The 17,962-nt window shown below is 44.4% G+C and overlaps 2 protein-coding genes and 1 non-coding gene across 3 annotated transcripts; all 3 read left to right on the forward strand.

Annotated features, from left to right (window-relative positions):
• Positions 1-328: 328 nt before the first annotated feature.
• LOC116320030 (26S proteasome non-ATPase regulatory subunit 4) lies at positions 329-6,085 on the forward strand. Its single transcript, XM_031739533.2, has 10 exons — positions 329-458; positions 1,093-1,233; positions 2,114-2,228; positions 2,345-2,431; positions 2,565-2,633; positions 2,798-3,013; positions 3,792-3,900; positions 3,974-4,105; positions 4,205-4,257; positions 5,500-6,085. The coding sequence occupies exons 1-10, from the start codon at positions 433-435 to the stop codon at positions 5,668-5,670; spliced, it is 1,119 nt and encodes a 372-aa protein (XP_031595393.1). The 5' UTR covers positions 329-432; the 3' UTR covers positions 5,671-6,085.
• A 136-nt stretch (positions 6,086-6,221) lies between these two features.
• znf687b (zinc finger protein 687b) lies at positions 6,222-16,610 on the forward strand. The gene is made up of 10 exons (XM_031739507.2): positions 6,222-6,297; positions 6,935-9,286; positions 10,061-10,359; positions 10,473-10,657; positions 11,974-12,150; positions 12,258-12,420; positions 12,735-13,088; positions 13,293-13,393; positions 14,444-14,531; positions 14,612-16,610. Exons 2-10 carry the CDS (start codon positions 6,949-6,951, stop codon positions 15,212-15,214), a joined length of 4,308 nt encoding a protein of 1,435 aa, XP_031595367.1. The 5' UTR covers positions 6,222-6,297; positions 6,935-6,948; the 3' UTR covers positions 15,215-16,610.
• On the forward strand, positions 12,465-12,599 carry LOC116320050. The gene has a single exon (XR_004199428.1). It is a non-coding gene; the product is annotated as a small nucleolar RNA SNORA13 (small nucleolar RNA).
• Positions 16,611-17,962: the final 1,352 nt, after the last annotated feature.

Raw genomic sequence — 17,962 nt, forward strand, 5'->3', positions numbered from 1 at the left:
TACTGGACAAAAGATGCTGAATTTTGAGGAAAAGAGGAAGACCATAAATGTAGTGAATGAGGACAAGATTGGTGTGACAGAGGAGGGTGCATGGAATAGATGATGGCGACCCCTAAAGGCACTAGCCGAAAAGAAAAGGATTCAGGGGTGACAAATGAGTTAATCTATAGCTGAAGACAACGCCTATAAATAGTTTGACGGAGAAAATGTTTCGGGGGAAAGCCTGTATGAATTTGTTTAATTCTTATTAAACTATTCTCCTCCCTAAAAAAAACTTCTAAATAGTAAAGATCAGCTCTAATTATACTATTGTAGCTCTCTACATCCTGAAGGAAACAAGACTTGGCCAATCATATTTCGCTTTGTTCAACCGTCGTCCAATAATCTGTGAGCTTGTTGGATTACGACAGAAAGCAACAAGAAGTTTCCAAAATGGTGCTTGAAAGTACTATGGTCTGGTAAGAACTCTACAAATGTATTTTTGTGTGTGTTTATAAAGCCGCTAGCGGTTAGTATGGAGGTGTACCAGTAAGTTACTCTATAAGGCGGCTCACCGAGCTGAATATGGGGCAAATGTCGCTGCCAGCCAGGCTGATAATGCACAGTTGATTGTGGGCCGGCTAACTCACTATCGACCGGCTGAGTCATTGTAGCTAAAGTTAGCCTATATTTGAGGTTTTATTAAAGTATTTATTTACCTGCAAGCCACGAGAGTTAATTTCCAAATGTCGCTGTTTACAGTTCGGTGTTTTCTGCCTAAATTATTAACTGACACTAGCTGTTACTTGATTGTTTTCCAGCGGCATATATAGGGTCACCTCTCGCTAACGTTAGCAAGCCGTGCTAGCTGTGACTGTTTTTACCCTGTTACGCTTTATAGCGGTTAAACTTTTGTTTACTGCTTCTCCTGGTGAAGCATACTGACGGTTCATACAGGAAACTGACTGCTAAGAGAAACTGAGATCTCCTACTAATACATATTACTCATTGGGCCCATGTAGTTTATGGCTGATAATGAATTATGTGAACGCTTCTTAACTCTTAAGCGATGTGATGGAGTAGAGCCACATTAAAGTGATGTTTCCTCCTTAGTGTGGACAACAGCGAGTACATGAGAAATGGAGACTTCCTGCCAACGAGGCTACAGGCTCAGCAGGATGCTGTCAACATTGTCTGCCACTCCAAAACACGCAGCAATCCAGAAAACAACGTGGGCCTCATCACTATGGCAAAGTAAGCCGTTCTCTCCTCATTAAACAATTATGTGGCTAAAGTCATAACACTTGATCAAGTTGTACATGGTTACTGATGATGGCTGTCTTCAGAGGATGCAGTGCAGTGACTTCCTTCAAAATAAAGAAGTGCATTTGTTGTCTTTGTGTAGAGGCTGTGACAGCTAAGGCCTGTACAAAACAAGTTGAACATACCCAGATTAGATTTCCGTTATCTGGATTCACTTATCCTAATAGTCAGGATAAGTGGTCACATGAAGATTGTTATTCTCTCACTAAATTAACGCAAGAGTGGTTTTGGTAGCATCTGACCATTCACAGTTATTGATAAGTGTACTGGCAACAGACTGGCTGATTTAGACTTTAGATACTATTTGTACAAGAGTCTTAAAGTTTTTTTTTTTAAATCTGTGTAAAGAAGTCCAGCGATCTTCCAGGAATGCTGATGCTATTTCCCAGAGTGCTGGTTAGTAGGTGATGATTTCATACTTGTCGTTCTTTAATCTTGAACCCGACCTACTCCGGAGTAGGTTAGATTTGCAGTATAAGTTACCCAGTAAGAAGTGGTCCATCTTTGTAGTACTGTAAACCCTGATGTTACCTGGATAACACAAAATCCTGCTTCAGAGCTCTGGCCTGTTGTTGCTGGGTTTGAGGTTTAATGCTGTTTGTTGGTTAACCATAAGCATTTTTACAAAACATAAGCAGGTGTTACATGAGCTGTGTTAGCTCTTTTCCAACCCATGGTTAATGTAAAGAGACATTTGCACAAGATCAAAACGATCAAACCATATGGTTTCTAACACACTAATTGTGTGACAGATTTAATTACCTGTTAACTGAAGGTGTTGACTCCTGGGTTTTTGTATATTTTCTTGCAGTAACTGTGAAGTCCTGACCACGCTGACTCCGGATACTGGCCGCATCCTGTCCAAACTCCACGCTGTCCAGCCCAGAGGGAAGATTTCTTTCTGCACAGGCATCCGAGTCGCTCATGTTTGTACCCTGAAAACTGTAGTAACTGGGGGGTTTTTTAAAAAAAAAAAAAAAGGGGGGGGGTTGCTTTCTGCAGTGGCAGTTTATGATCCATAATTTTTCTTTTCCCTGTTTAGCTGGCCCTAAAGCACAGACAAGGAAAAAACCACAAGATGAGGATCATTGCCTTTGTTGGGAGTCCTGTGGAGGATAATGAAAAAGATGTGAGGACCTTTTGTTAAATGTTCTTTAACTACACATTATATGCAGAAGGTGTAATGTCTGCTGCTGTCTGCGCACTCATGTGTTTGTGCATATTTCTCTGCCTGCTGGTGTCCCAACCTACCGGTTCTTCAGCTTGTGAAGTTGGCAAAGCGCTTGAAAAAGGAGAAAGTGAATGTGGATATTATTAATTTTGGAGAGGAGGTGAGACATTGTTGGGTAATCTTCCATATCAGCGCTATAAAGCAAAATACATTAAAGCCTACCAACATTTTTCCTTTTTTCTTTTTTTTTTTGGATTGTTTTGTTTTCATTTCCATATCTGGTGCTTCTATATCTAAACAAACTGTCTCCAACTATTCATTCAGGAGGTGAACACAGAGAAGCTGACTGCTTTTATAAATACTCTAAATGGGAAGGAGGGGACGGGCTCCCACCTGGTCACAGTGCCTCCAGGACCCAGTCTGGCTGATGCTCTGCTGTCCTCTCCCATCCTGGCCGGTGAAGGAGGCTCTATGATGGGTCTCGGTGCAAGCGACTTTGAGTTTGGGGTAGATCCCAGTGCTGATCCAGAGCTGGCCTTGGTAAGCAATATAGGGACATGGGCTGAGAAGCAGATAATGTGGAATATTATGTGCCAAAATAGTTGCATGAAAAAGGAGAAAATTAAAAACCCTTTCAGATACTCAACTCAAAACCTGCCTATGCTGACAGAGTTACTGCTGCTTGTGAGCAACACTGGGGAGTTTATTTCCCACTACCACTGTAAAGACAAAGACCATAACACACACCAGCGGGAGAACCTTATTCATATTTGATAATAACTTGGTCTTCCATAACTAGAGAACAGATGTGGCTATTGGCACAACTGATAGACGTGTAGAGAATGGATGTGATGCTCCAAAGCAGTCTTTAAAATGGCAGTAAAGGAATGTGTGACTTCTAATCTCAATGACATCGTCTTTATAAAAGCTGATAATCATGAGGCCAAAAATGTAGAGGACAGCTCTTCTACACTAGCTCATTTGTTTATATAGGAAATAAATTATTAATGGTGTTATTTTCGATGCTGCTTCTTTTGGAAACTTGCGTGTCTAAGGTTAATAAAAGCAGGATGTTTTAAACAAACTATTTCCTGCATAACAACTTGAGGACTATCTCCCCAGTTTCCTTTCTTATATCTATATCTTGCCCTCGTGCCAGATACATGAAACAGAGTACTTATTCTTTTACACGACTTCAGTCATATTTTAAGTACTCTGTGGCTTTGCCACAAATTTAAAAAAGTGACTTTCTTGTTCCTGTCCTGTGGACTGAGTCCACCCTCTGCCTTTTTATCTCACTGTGCTGCCCCTGCTTTAGGCCCTGCGTGTATCAATGGAGGAGCAGCGACAGAGGCAGGAGGAAGAGGCCCGCAGAGCTGCTGCCGCTTCTGCGGCCGAGGCAGGCGTGCCCACACCCAGCGCAGATGGTGAATGCAGGATTAACAGATAGTTATGATTACAGTACATTAGAATTTAACCAAGTGTTCTTTTTAAACACAGAATCAGAGGAGGCTTTACTGAAGATGTCAGTATCTCAGCCTGAGAGTGGTGCAGCAGTGCTTCCTGACTTCAGCAGCATGACAGAAGAGGAGCAGATAGCCTACGCCATGCAGATGTCTCTTGCTGGAGGAGGTAACTTCCATTTCTGATCAGTGTATTTGTTTTAACTCTTTTTTTTTTTTTTTTTTTTTTTTTAACATAAAGCATAACTACTCTCTTATTTGTGAACAGAATATGGTGAAATGGACACAGGAGCCCCCATGGACACAGCTGAGTCAGCCAAGGTGAGTCATTGTAATGATTTAAATTGAGCTTTAAGGCCACTGTTATTTTTTTTGAGTGCTGGATGTGAAATAAGCATGCTTTGTGGACTTTTAATAAAGTAATAAAGGATGGAACTATTTTGAGTTATTCTAGCACACATAATATGAACTGACGTAACAGCTGGAGCCTTTTCAAAGACTCGATACGAATAAAACTCATTAAATTAATAGTCTGAAGAAGGAATGATTTCATAAGAAAGTAGCTCGTTTCTGAATAGTTGGGGTTCAATCTAGCAGACATTAAATATAAGGAGGCACTTGCCTCTCAGTAATAAATATCCATCTATCAAGTTTAACAATAGTGTGATGGACCTGATTGTACTCAGCATCTTTAAGCATCAAATTGTATTTCCTGTCTTTTTGAATAGTTTTGCTGTTGTAAATGGTGTTCATTTGTATGAGCATGGTGTCATCGTGGCAAACTATTTTTCAGATGATAAGACAACATATAGACTAGATGAGCTGGCAAAGTTCTATGTGACAAAATGGTGCTAAAATTATACATACAGTGGTCACCGATGAGCCACAACATTAAAACCACCTCCTGACAGTGTGCGAAGTGAAATTCCTGTGCTTGTGTCAATTTCTGTAGATCTGTGACCGCACAAAAGTGCTTCAAATAACCAGCAGCAGGCAGCCTGGTGGTTATGACGCTATGAAATAGATAGTGAAACAGTGGCCCACAGACTAGCTGTCATACATATCATTGACACTGCCCCCTGGTGAGAGTGCACAGCTACAACATGTAGATAACGGTCTGCAAAGCTCTGCTAAGGACCAACGCCCAATCATTCTGATCTCACCGAAACAACACAGGACGCCTGTAGATATTCTGTGGGGCTGGTAATAAATCCTTTTGGGTCCTTTTTAGTCCTGTGACATCATGCAGGTGTTTAAGTGGAATGTGTAAAGTAGCATCTGAATATATGCCAGGACCCGTGGTTTCCCTGCAAAACATGGTAAATGGTAAATGGCCTGCATTTGTATAGCGCTTTCCTTAGTCCCTAAGGACCCCAAAGTGCTTTACACTACATTCAGTCATTCACCCATTCACACACACATTCACACCCTGGTGATGGCAAGCTACATTGTAGCCACAGCTGCCCTGGGGCGCACTGACAGTGCATTTTTTTTATTTTTGTGGCAGAATCAAACTTCCATATAGCAGCTGTGTATAATATATGCTGTATCTTAACTGAACAGGAGGAAGATGACTATGACGTGATGCAAGACCCAGAGTTCCTTCAGAGCGTCTTGGAGAACCTGCCGGGTGTCGACCCCAACAACGAGGCCATCCGCAACGCCATGGGCTCCCTGGCCTCCCAGACGGGAAACAAGCCAGACGGCAAAAAGGACGAAGAGAAGAAGAAATGAGGAATGAAACTAGAGAAACATGAACAATTGCAGACTAATGCAGGATTTCCTACGTATATGACAAGATTGCTGATGCATCGCCCTGCATGACAGCACTCAGACATTTATTACTATCCTTCTCTGTCGAGACACTCAGAGGCACCAATATAGAAGAAAATACTGCAGTACTGAATAACTATGTAGTGTTTAATTTGCCCACAAAGAAACTGATACTATTAAAATATAATAATGGTCCATTCTCAAATTGCCTTGTGCACCCTTCACTCTACATTTCTCTACATGGTTATAACAATTAATGATAATTCTCGCCACAGATTTTTCTTTTTTGTGGTGGCAGGCTTTGAAACCAAACAATTAGCCACACTCCTGTCATGTCTTTGTGGGTTTCTTTTGCAATAAAAACTGTGTGTAAACATGTGTTTGTGGTGTGGTGACACTCCTGCAGCCCCATCAGCCTTTAAAAAGCGGTAATTCCCAGCAGAAATAAACATACGTGTCGCTCGCAGCATCCTCCCGTGCATTTTTCCAGCGCTATCACAGCCTGATAGGATGTGCTGGGTCATGTGACGGGAAGCGCAGCATTTTCAGCTGAAAGCGAGCTAGGATAGTCGGGAATCGCACATCCAGGTAAACAAATCAAAAAATACATGAAATATTAAAGGAAAATCCCCATCCCGGCCACCGTTTTCTGTGATTTCGTCGAGCCTGCTGTCACTGGGTGGCCGCTGCTGTCACACCAAACCTCAGAGAAGCGCTCTGTTGCCTTTTAAATGGCGAACGCTAGCTCGTTAGCTAAATGACCCCTCTCTCTCTCTATCTGTCTCTCTCTGTCTTGGCTGGAGCTCAGCGGCCAGCTAGCCAGCCTCAAGTCTAGTAGCTCAAAAATAACCGAGGTCGCTGCTCCAAAAACGCTCTCTCGGTGGGACCGCCTCTTAAATGGTCACTATTGCAAGGCCCTGCATGCGGTAAAAGCACGGTGGAGTGACGAGTGTTTCCCATTCATAGTGGAATATTTTTGAACCTGCCACCGGAGAGAGCGGTTTGGGGAGCAGAAGCGCCGTCGCTAGCGTGCTAGCTGGCTAATGCAGCATCCGAGCTAGTTGGCGAGTGGAGCCTGTTTGTGTATCACAGGGAGGTGCATGTCTGTTGTTTCAGGTTATCATGAAAATATAAACACAATATAACTGTCATTTTATAGTAGAGTTTTTGCATGTAGGGTTATGTAGTAGGATGTAGAGTCATGCTTTGTGTCTTGTTTTTACAGGAGGTAATCCCGGTATGGGGGACATGAAGACCCCAGATTTTGATGACCTTTTGGCAGCGTTTGACATTCCTGACATAGATGCCAAAGAGGCCATCCAGTCTGCCCCAGATGAGGCAGAGGGACCGCACGGAGCTGCAGGTGCACCTCTGGGGAAGCCAGAAAGCGTTGGGTCATCCATGAGAGCGCCAAGCCCCACGGATCCCCAGGCAGACACCTCAATCGTGAGTGTGATTGTGAAGAATAAAGTGCGTATCGAGACGGTGGATGGAGGAGAGGTAGATGCAGACCAGGACACTATTGATGTGATCACGGGGGTGGATGTTGGCCCTAGACTTGGCGCGTGCGCTCCTGGATTGGCTGAATCTGAAGCTCTCAACCACAATGGATTTGGGACTTCTGGCGTCTCCACGCCCCTTCCACTCAGCCAGGCTCAGCCTAATGGTGCACCATGGTCGGTAAATACACCCAAAGTGTCTTCAGAAGCAGCAGGAGCTAGTACGGCCAAGTCTCACAAGCAAGGTGGTAACATTTTCAACAGACTTAAACCACTTGTGGCACAGGGGTCTGGAGATCCTGTGGGTCGAGCCCGAAAGATGCAGCTGCTACAGCAGCAGCACCAGCAGCAGCAGCAGCAGGATACGGGCCAAGAGAGAGCAGACGGCGTGAAAGCTTCATTACCTTCATCTTCGTCTCTGTCAGCTGGGTCCCCTCCTCTGGGTGCTGGTGGGCCCGTGGGACTAGCCTCGCCTTTCTTTCCACCTTCCAAGCCCCTGCTTTCAACTCCACCTTCTGCACCCTCATCACACCCTCTACGCTCATCGCAGCCTTTTAACGGAGCTCCCAAGGGTGGTCCTGCTGAATTTCAACATCCGCAGCTCGAGGAGGAAGATTCTGACCCCGATTTGGGAAGCCCCCTGGTAATCCAGGAGAACCCGGACTCTCCGACTTGCACTCAGCTGAGCCGACGTTACAAGTCTGACTCAGTCTCGGCACAGCCCTCATCCTCTACTGCATCTCAGCCGAAACCTGGGGACACTCCTTCGGGGGCATCTTTGACTTCCTCAGCTCCCCCGTCAGGCTCAACGGAGAGTCCCCAGGTGGAGGACAGGCATCCAGAGCACGTGATCGAAGAGAGAGACTCACCAGAGAGTCCTGAACCTGAGATGCCAAAATCAACGGCTCAAGTCACAACTAAAAGGTGCTCCAGCCCTACAGTGGCTTCCACCCCACCTCCTTCTGAACTGCGGGAACCTAAAGAGGAGGAGGAAGAGATGGAGGTGGGAAACGGCATAGACAGGGTTGTTGATGGTAAAGCTGACAAGGGAGAAAACACGAAAACGGGTGAGGAAAATATGGAGGTGGACGATGGTAAAACTAAACCCGTGTCCACTGATGCAGGGGATGCAGGTGATGCAACACCTGCTGCTTCTGGAACACCATCCAGACCCCTCAAAGTCAGAATCAAAACTATTAAAACCTCCACAGGTGGAATCACCAGAACCGTGACACGGGTGGCACCTAAAGGTGGTGCTGCAGGGAAAGGTGGGGACCCTAAAGCTCAAGCTGGGGAACGTAAGGTTTTAGGAAACAAGGCCCAAAAACCTGAGTCTTCCCCTGGTCACATGACAACACCTTCGCAGAAAGTAAGTGCTCTAAATGCTCTGCCTGTGTCTACACTCGCAGCCAGCAGCGTCATGCTGGCTGCCGCCACAAAGGTCCAAAACAAAATGGCTGCGTCTGACAAGGCCAAGGTTTCTGCCACCGCTGTAAGCATCACTAAATCGGCCGCCTTGCCTGTCACCCCCGCTGCAGCCTCCTCCCCGAAGTTCTCAGTGGCTGCGAGTGGGATCAGCGTACGTACGACCACTAACAAAACAGCAAATGGAGGAAGCGGCACCATCATAGGCAGCGGCCTCCAGCCGAACAAACCCGCCTCCATCGTCAACAGCACAGGGGCCGTCATCTCCCGGAGCCAGTCGAGCCTGGTGGAGGCTTTTAACAAAATTCTGAACAGCAAAAACCTTTTGCCGAGCTACAAGCCCGACCTCTCTGCTCCGCCACCACCCGAGTGGGGCCTTCCCCTCCCTGCAACAGGTTACCGCTGCCTGGAGTGCGGAGACGCGTTTGCGCTGGAGCGCAGCCTGGCACGACACTACGACAGACGATCGCTCCGCATTGAAGTGACCTGCAACCATTGTGCAAAGAGGCTGGCCTTCTTCAATAAGTGCAGCCTGCTGCTGCATGCCAGAGAGCACAAGGAGCGAGGGCTGGTCATGCAGTGCTCGCACCTGGTCATGAGGCCTGTCACTGTGGAGCAGATGATTGGACAACAAGACATAACGCCAATTGGTGGTAAGCAGAAGTGCAGCCAACACTTACTTTAATCATCAGTTAATCATATTTTATTTGTCATTTAGTTGATATCATCTCAAAGAAAAGTGTTCCAATTAATGGGGACCAATCAGACTCATCTTCTAGATCTACGAGAGTCGCTTTTCATGATTTACATTTTGAAACAATCCTTACTTATCTCATGCTGAGCCTGCAGCCAATCAGTTAATCTTCTGTCTAGAAGGAGCTGTTTTAGTTCTCCTCCCCGTAAGCCTACTTTCTGCTCATGCTCTCCCTCATAAACAGGTTTGAAAAGCAGGCATGTCAAATCCACAGCTGGGTACCTGAAAGGACCATATTAGGGATATCTTCTCTCTTTGACATCATACAGAGCAACGTGTTTAGAGCAGTCTGAACCTTTTGGCTGATAGAGATTACTCGCATATACACTGACCTCCATTATTTGAAGCCTTTTGCTGTGTGTAATCAGCACCACCACTGAAACAGGCAGAAATTAAGAAAACTCGTAGTAGGCCCACTGGAAGTCCAGAGGTATTTGTCATTTGTTGATTTTTTTAAAAAAATGAATAAACAACAACTATTGAGAAAAAAAGAGCTGTTTGTTGCCTAACCTTGATTCACTCATCAAAATATTAATCTCTATGTCATACATTATTAAAAAAAATTAAGAAGCAAATGTATATTGAACTAAAAACTATGTCATTCATGTGTGACTCATCCTTATTGACCGTTTTTCATTTGTCTCCTCTTGTTTTCCACCTTTTGGCTGACCAGGCCTGCTCTCCTCTTCGTCCTCCTCTCCTCCAGTCTCTTCTCCTTCCTCCACACCCGGAGGCCCCGCCATCTCTGCCAATTCCAGCCCAATGAAGGACACTTCATCTCCAGCAGCAGCAGCTCCGCCTCGATCCGTCCGCCGAGCACCTCAGGGCCCGCAAGCGCTGATGCCTCTGCCGTGCAAGAAGGCTGAAGGGCTGCAGTACAACAACTTCAAATGTCCGGAGTGCCAAACACAATTCTCTGGCAAAGCGGAGCTGGTCACCCACTTCCAGCAGATCAGAGCTGCGCCTAACTCAGTGAGTCTTGGGAATCAGTGAACAGTATGTTTCGTGCTGCTGGTTTGTGCAGTTATGAAGATCTGATGATGACTTTGTTTTGTTTCATTTTCCTTTTTTCTCTCCATTTTCAGACATGTACGCAGTGCTCGCCTCCCATGATGCTCCCTAACTCATGTGCCGTGTCCGCCCACCAGAGGATCCATAAACACAGAGCGCCTCATGTCTGTCCCGAGTGCGGTGGAATCGCACGGCAGGCCAGCTTCCAGACCCACCTGGACGAGGCCTGTTTGCACTTTGCCAGACGCATTGGCTACAGGTGTGGACACGCTATCGAACATGGTTAACATATGACATGACCAATAGAGTAACTGGCAGTTCAAAAGGTATTTGAAAATCATGTCCACTTCTTCTGTGGGAGGCTTTCGCTGATGGGCAGCTTAAATGTAGCTAAGAATTATTAAAATAAAATAATATAAACTGTAAAATCAGTCCTGTAATCAGTCTGTCTGATTCAAAGCAGATGTTTGGAGCAGTGACAAGCGGAAAAAGCTTCTGAAGCAACAAAAGGAGTCTAAGAACGTCTTGCAATGAAGTGACAGCACTTTCCAACTTCTCACTCCCTATATTGAAACTTTGTGGATCTGCCAATCTGATCCTAGTGTTAAATTAATATATTTCTCACTGTGAGGATTTGCAAAAAGAAAAGATTCATACAGTTCTATAACTTATTTTTACTGTTTTTTACCTGGCTTTTTAAGCACAAGCTACAATATTGTTTGGTATGATGCTTTTATAAGGTGCATTATAAATGCATGTTATAGATAGATAACATGATGACTATATATTGTGTATAATCCAACTATTTTGGATTTAAATGGGCTATTATTGTTGTGAAATGAACACAACAGCATGCTTTCATAAGCTGTTATAGGTGCAAAAAGACAGGAAAAAAACCAGGCCATTTCAAACGGTTGCTAGGTGTTGCCAGGTGTTGTAAAGGTGTCATAATATTGCACGTATAGTTAAGCTTTTGTTGATATAAATTGGATGGTATTGTTGTAAATTAAAATTATAACCAGGATTTTCTAAGGTGTTAGAGAAGCAAAACACTGCAAGTGGGGACTTTAGTGGTTGCTAGGCAACATAATATGTGATATAGATAAGAACCTTCAGGCCCAAATAGACACCTTTATGCCAGTTTTCTTTTTTTTTCTGATTTAAGGGTATATTGCAGACAGACAGATTAATGAGACAAAAAAATAAAACATTTATATTTTATCTACCGTGTTTTATTGCACGCGTTTCATTACAGCTCAGCAATATTGTACTCTTTGCTGTCTTTGCTATCATATATGGTTTCGGTCGTTTCTTGTCTTGCTCTGCTCTGATTTTCACTCTGTGTGCACACAGAGTGGAGCAGATGATTAAAGGTGAAGCGCAGATATTTTGAATCAGGTTGATGCCAAGCTGTGACGTTACTATAGTGCAATAAAAGCTTTAGAAGGTAATGTGCAGTATGTAAGTTGCATACTGCTGCAAACAAAGGAAACTTATTTGATATATATATGTATATATATTTTTTAATTTTTATTTTATCCCCGTTATTGATTATTCTCATTATTCTTAACCAAGGTGCTCGAGCTGCCAGGTTGTGTTTGGAGGGTTAAACTCCATCAAGTCCCACATTCAGACTGCTCACTGCGAGGTCTTCCACAAGTGCCCGAGCTGCCCCATGGCCTTCAAGTCTTCCCCCAGCGCCCAGAGCCACATCAGCACCCAGCACCCAACGCTCACCGGAGGACAGGCCAAGTACGTGTGCGGCTTTTCAACGTTTACACAGAGAAATATTTTCAGACTATTTATGAAAATTCTCTAAGTAGATCCCTAACCTTTGAATTCTTCTTCTCCTTTTGCAGAATGATCTACAAATGTGTGATGTGTGATACAGTTTTTACCCAAAAACCTTTGCTGTACATGCATTTTGATACTCATTTAGCTAAGCAAAAAGTGCATGTGTTCAAGTGTCCTGACTGCACCAAGCTCTACGCCCAAAAAGGCTCCATGATGGAGCATATTAAGGTGGGTACATACAGAATGTCACAGCACGTGATGTGTTAGTCCTTTGCCTTTATGTGTTGCCCATTCGTTGCTTTCTACAATGAATGCGGCGTCAAAAAAGGCAGACAGTAATTCTTGGATCGGCCTTAGCGAGGTACCCCTCCGGTGACCTTGTCCTAAGTTCTATACCAAGTACAAAACTTTAGCAATAGAGACATTAAAACTTGTTTATAGCCTAAATAATCGTATTTATTTAAAGAACAGATTCAAGATGACAATTTTCTCTGTTTGCCTTTCTGTTCTCTTCTCATACAATTTCCTGTCGTCCCGCTCAGACCGCTCACAGAGGCCCGTCCGCCAAACAGGAGTCTCAGTCCGATGGCGCTAACCCCACCTCAGCTCCAGCCAACACATCTGGTCCCTCTGGCCTCAAGTCAAAATCCTCTGGAAAGCCTGATAACTCTGACGGAGAGGACTGGGGTCGGGAGCAGGAGGAGGAGGAAGAAGAGGAGGAAGAGGACGATGACGATGATGCAGATGAGGACTACGAGGCTCCAGGGAGTCACTCCACTACCACAGGAGGCAGCAGTCATCCAAGCGCTCCGACCGAGTGGACCTGCCCTCAGTGTCAGAACACGTTCACGGACAACGAAGACTATCTGAGTCACGTGAAGATGGAGCACGGCAAGGTGTGACAGATAATGTTGATCACAGGAAGGAAAGGAACAGATGTTATTAACACAGAAGTGCACGAAATCTATTTTCTGTTAGCTTAGCATATTGTGGATAGTGAAGTAGGGAAAGAGCCACTCCTTTTGGTAGGAAGACCAAGATTCAGTATCTTTAAAAAACAAAAATCTCTCTCACTGTGTTTATGTGTGATATCTCCAAAGTTTCCCTGTCGTATCTGTGGAGGCACATTCAGCACATCCTCCAGCCTGAGACGTCACGAGCGTGTCATTCATGAGGGCAACAAAAGAGTCTTCCATTGCCAGTGAGTAACTTACACTTTCAGTACAGACACTGTTTATGGGTAACATATAGACACAAGTAAATCTCAAATATAAACCTGCTGCAATTATAATTTGTATGATTAAATGTAATACACACTCACTGGCCACTTTATTAGGTACAGCCGTTCAAGTGCTTGTTAATGCTAATTAGCCAATGTCATGGTGGCAACTCAGTGCATTTAAAATGCAGACATAGTAAAGATGACCTGAGCATCTTCTACAATCAAGGTATGCAGAAGAGCATCTCTGAACACGCAGAATGTCAAAACTTGAGCAGATGATCTACAGCAGCAGAAGACCACACCTGTCAGCTAAGAACGGGCAACTGACGCTACAGTTCCCACCAAATCTCACCAAAATTAGACAGTAGAAGATTAGAAAAATTGTTGTCTGATTGTCGGAGGGGAGGGTCAGAATTTGGCATAAACGGCATAAAAGTATTGATCCTACGTGCCTTTGGATTGGCTGCTGGTGGTGTGAGGGTGTGACACACTTGGACCTCTAGGGTTCCGACTGAGCATCATTTAAACATCACAGCCTACCTGAGTATTGTTGCTGACCATATCCATCCCTTTATGAACGCAGTGTATTCTGATGGCTGCTTCCAGCAGGATTCATGTGCCATGTCACAAAACTCAAATCTCAAACTGGTTTCTTGAACATGACAATGAGTTCATTCTACTCAAATGTCAGTCAGTAGTTTTTATCCTGGAGCTCCAATAGAGTATCTTTGTATGATTCACAGTTTAAGAATATCTTTATTTTCAGTTCATCCACTGTCTGAAACAACCCAGTTAAGTCCACTGTCTTCTGATTGAAGCCAGTGCTTGTAAGGTGTGACCATAGATGGAAATCCATACTAAGCTGACATCAACTTGGCACAAGTTTAAAAATAAAAATTTGGCACCATTACACTGCTTGTGCAGCAGAGGGCACTGAATACTTGATACCTTTTTAAAATGTCTGCAGTGTAGTTTTTCCTTGTATCTGTCATCAGTCACTAATAGAGCTGCTTTATTATTACTCCTCAGATATTGTACAGAAGGCAAACGTACCTTTGGCAGTCGGTTCTTAATGGACAAACACATTCGACTCCATCACAGAAACACAGATGGACAGGTGAGTAAAGGTTCTCGGGGCATGCTCTGTTTGTGTATCGTCTCCACAGCTGCTTAGCCTCTGCTCTCCCTTGTTCTCAGGCTCCCCCTATGACCAGGAAGCGTGCAGCCACAGGGGGAGAAGGACCGGGCAGTTCCTCAGAGCAAGACGGTGAGGTCGGTCCGCCTGCAGCCAGAGTGGGAGACGAGGAAGAAACCAACACAGAGGACGGCGGCGGTCCCGCAAAGAGAACCAGGGCGTCCATGGCGTCAACATCAGTGGCACCGAGTGAGGCAGAGGAGGAAGATAACGTTTTCCGCTGCGTCCCCTGCGGGTTCACTACAGAAGACGGGGCCGAGTTTCAGCGCCACATTCCCCAGCATCGGGGCGACACCGCCTCCTTCCAGTGCCTGCAGTGCGGCGTCTGCTTTGCATCGGCCGGCTCTCTCGGCAGGCACCGTTTCATCACTCACCGAGTGCGGGACACCCAGAGCGACGCGGACCGCGGCACCCCCCGCGCCCACGGCTCTCCAGACGGCTCTCCCGCCGCCGGTTCTCCTCAGGCGCAGGGCGAGGACGGAGACGGAAACCTGAGCTGCAAGGTGTGCGGTCGGCGATTCGACAAGGCCACGGACCTCAACACCCACTTCAGGACCCACGGCATGGCCTTCCTCACGGCACACAAGACGGACAAGCCCCAGTAGAAGAGGGGGGCGGCGTCGTCTGAAGCCGACGGATAATCTCCCGAGGGGTCACGGCCGAGGAGGGCGATGCTGTAGAATATGAATGTTGATGAAACACAGCTGCTCCTGTGCAGTCGTTGTCTTCTTCTTCTTTTTTTTTTTTCCTTTCTGTTTTTTAAGCTACCACAAACAGTTTCCCTCTGTGGCACCTCTTCTGTGCGATTGTATCTGCATGTTTGATCACTTAAAATGAACTCGTCACCTGTGATGGACTCTTGTGTGGATCATTCCCCCCCAGAGTAAAGCATTTATACTGTATATCAGCCATACTGTGTCCAACTCCACCTCGTCCTTCCATTTCGAGCACTCACTTTTCACCGACTGTAGCCACCTGCCTGTTTGTTACTGTAGCACATACGTAGATACATAACACCTCCCACTGTACTCCTCACAGCTGTACTGCAGATATTTTGTACTTCACATCGTTTATCATGTCCTTGTTTTTTTGTTTGTTTGTTTTGTTATTCTGGCAATTAGATCAGTTTTACCAGCCTGTGGGAGCTGGAAAAACTCATCGTGCCGAGACATCCTGAAGCATGAAGGGGATCGTTTGTGGGCACGGGGAATTTGACACTGAGTTTTATGTTGCTATAATATTTATTTATATGAAACACATTACTGCTGTTGGTGTATGTGAGTGGATTGCATCAAATGTTACAAGACATGGTGCGATTTACCTGCAACAGAGACATGAGATGAGAATCTCTGGAGGCATTTCATTAGGAGACGAGGTTACTGGAGGTGGTAACCCGTGTAGTGTGACTAATGTGTGATGTTGTTACTCGTTAAGCTAGAAGAAGAGAGGTAAGGCTTCCTGTCAGTAGTATACGTGTACGAGTTTTGCCATGTAAATACATATAATTACACTAAAAGAAATGGTTCTGGTTTTAGTAACTTGCTATGATAATGTGAATACGTATAGTATTTGTACTTGTACTGTTCCCTTTTTTTCAAAACAATTTGAAGTCCAAAAGAAAACAAGAATCCCCTCTCAGAGTTAGCTATACATTGTAATTACAAAGCAGAGGGAGAACGTGGGGGTCGTGTTGTCTTAATGTGTTTGAAAACAAATGTTTATCTCTTTTTTTTTTTTCTTTTTCTTTGTTTTTTTAAATCGACAGTGCTTGCTGTACTCACATTTCTTTTATATGTTTAAAAAACGGCCTTCACGGTCACTTTATTGGAGGCCTATGAGTGGATTTTTTTTGTTTTATGTTTGTATCTTTTTATATGTCATATCATATTTATATAGCTCAGTAGTGGAAACTTTCATGTCATTTTCTTTTCCATGGTCGTGGTCTGCTTGCTGAAATGCCATACACTTTTGTGCTGTTTCAAAATAAATGTGTAAAAGAGACGACCGGCTCGTGTCGGGGATTCATCTGCAGAGGTCTGCATCGGGCTCAGTGCGGTGTTTTTCTGTTTGCACACTTGGTTGGTTTGAATCCTCTAAAAATTCTTTAAAAAAAATCTTATTGTTCAGCTGGTCAGATGAATGACATTTGGTGACTGATTATGTAGTTTAGAAGCAGACCAGGTAATTTTCATGAGAAACAATCAGGGTGGGCTGCATTTGCCAATCAGCCAAGTGTTTTTATATCATAATTAATCTTATTCCTTGCAGTTACAGTCAGTCATAAAAAGAGCAAGTTTTCACAAGACTGCAAACCTGTGAAAAACTGGGTACACCTTTACTACTTCCATAGGAAGGCGGTGCACCTCTCTAACACAATGCCGATTTCTTCCCAGGAGGGAGTGTCTCGGCAAATTCACACTAAGGTCAGACTGTGCAAAGCTCAGAGAAACTGCAAAAAAACCCGTAAGCTACATCTCAGACTGTAAAGGCCTCAGTTAGCATATTAAGGTTCAAGAAGCTGCATCTGAACAAACCACAGGACTTGTTCCTGTGGGCAAAAACACTTTATGTCAACTATCAAGCATGGTGGTGGAGGGGTGACGATTTGGGCATCTTGCGGTCACTGAGCTGACCATGAACTCCTCTGATACCAAAGTACAGTCATGTGTGAGTCCAACAGCTAAAGCTTTGCCATGCCCAAAAGTCCAGAGCTCAGCCTGAATGAAATACTGTGGTGAGAGCTTTGAAGCTTTTTCATGCGTCTGTACATGTGCTGCAGGGAGTGCTCAGAATACTGGAAACGCTGGAGAGTTTGTCCAGCATAGATTTCCTATACATGCTCTATTAAAAAGAAGGTTGCATATAGGACTACATATAGACTTATACAAGTATATTCCATTGGTCAATATTAGCAAATCATTAAGGGACTAAGTGACTGGACATAATGTGAGCATGCTCATATTGTGATGTTTACTCGGTATGATAGTAACAGTGTATGCAAACATTTGCCAGTTGGCACTAAATACAAAGGCACACATGAGGCTAATGGGGATATCATTTTTTTGCAGGAGGTTGGCTTTCACTCATTTGACTTGACAGTAACGCTAAATGAAAAGTGAACCAATAACCTGAATATCTGGCGAAATGTAAATGTTTGTAAAAACGTCTGTAACAACTCTAACAGTAGATATTAAGATATTTACTGAATAACTCAAAGGCCATTTGAACTAAAGCAACTGTCTTATGGCAGTACGTCTAATTTGTGGAAGAAACTATAACCAGGAAATTAATGTTTACTTGTAGGTGCTGGTGCAATTATGCCTCAAAATAAGTTTGAGGCAATCAGAAGCTGC

This window comes from Oreochromis aureus, linkage group 22 (genome assembly GCF_013358895.1).
Source record: "Oreochromis aureus strain Israel breed Guangdong linkage group 22, ZZ_aureus, whole genome shotgun sequence".
Lineage (NCBI taxonomy): Eukaryota > Metazoa > Chordata > Actinopteri > Cichliformes > Cichlidae > Oreochromis > Oreochromis aureus.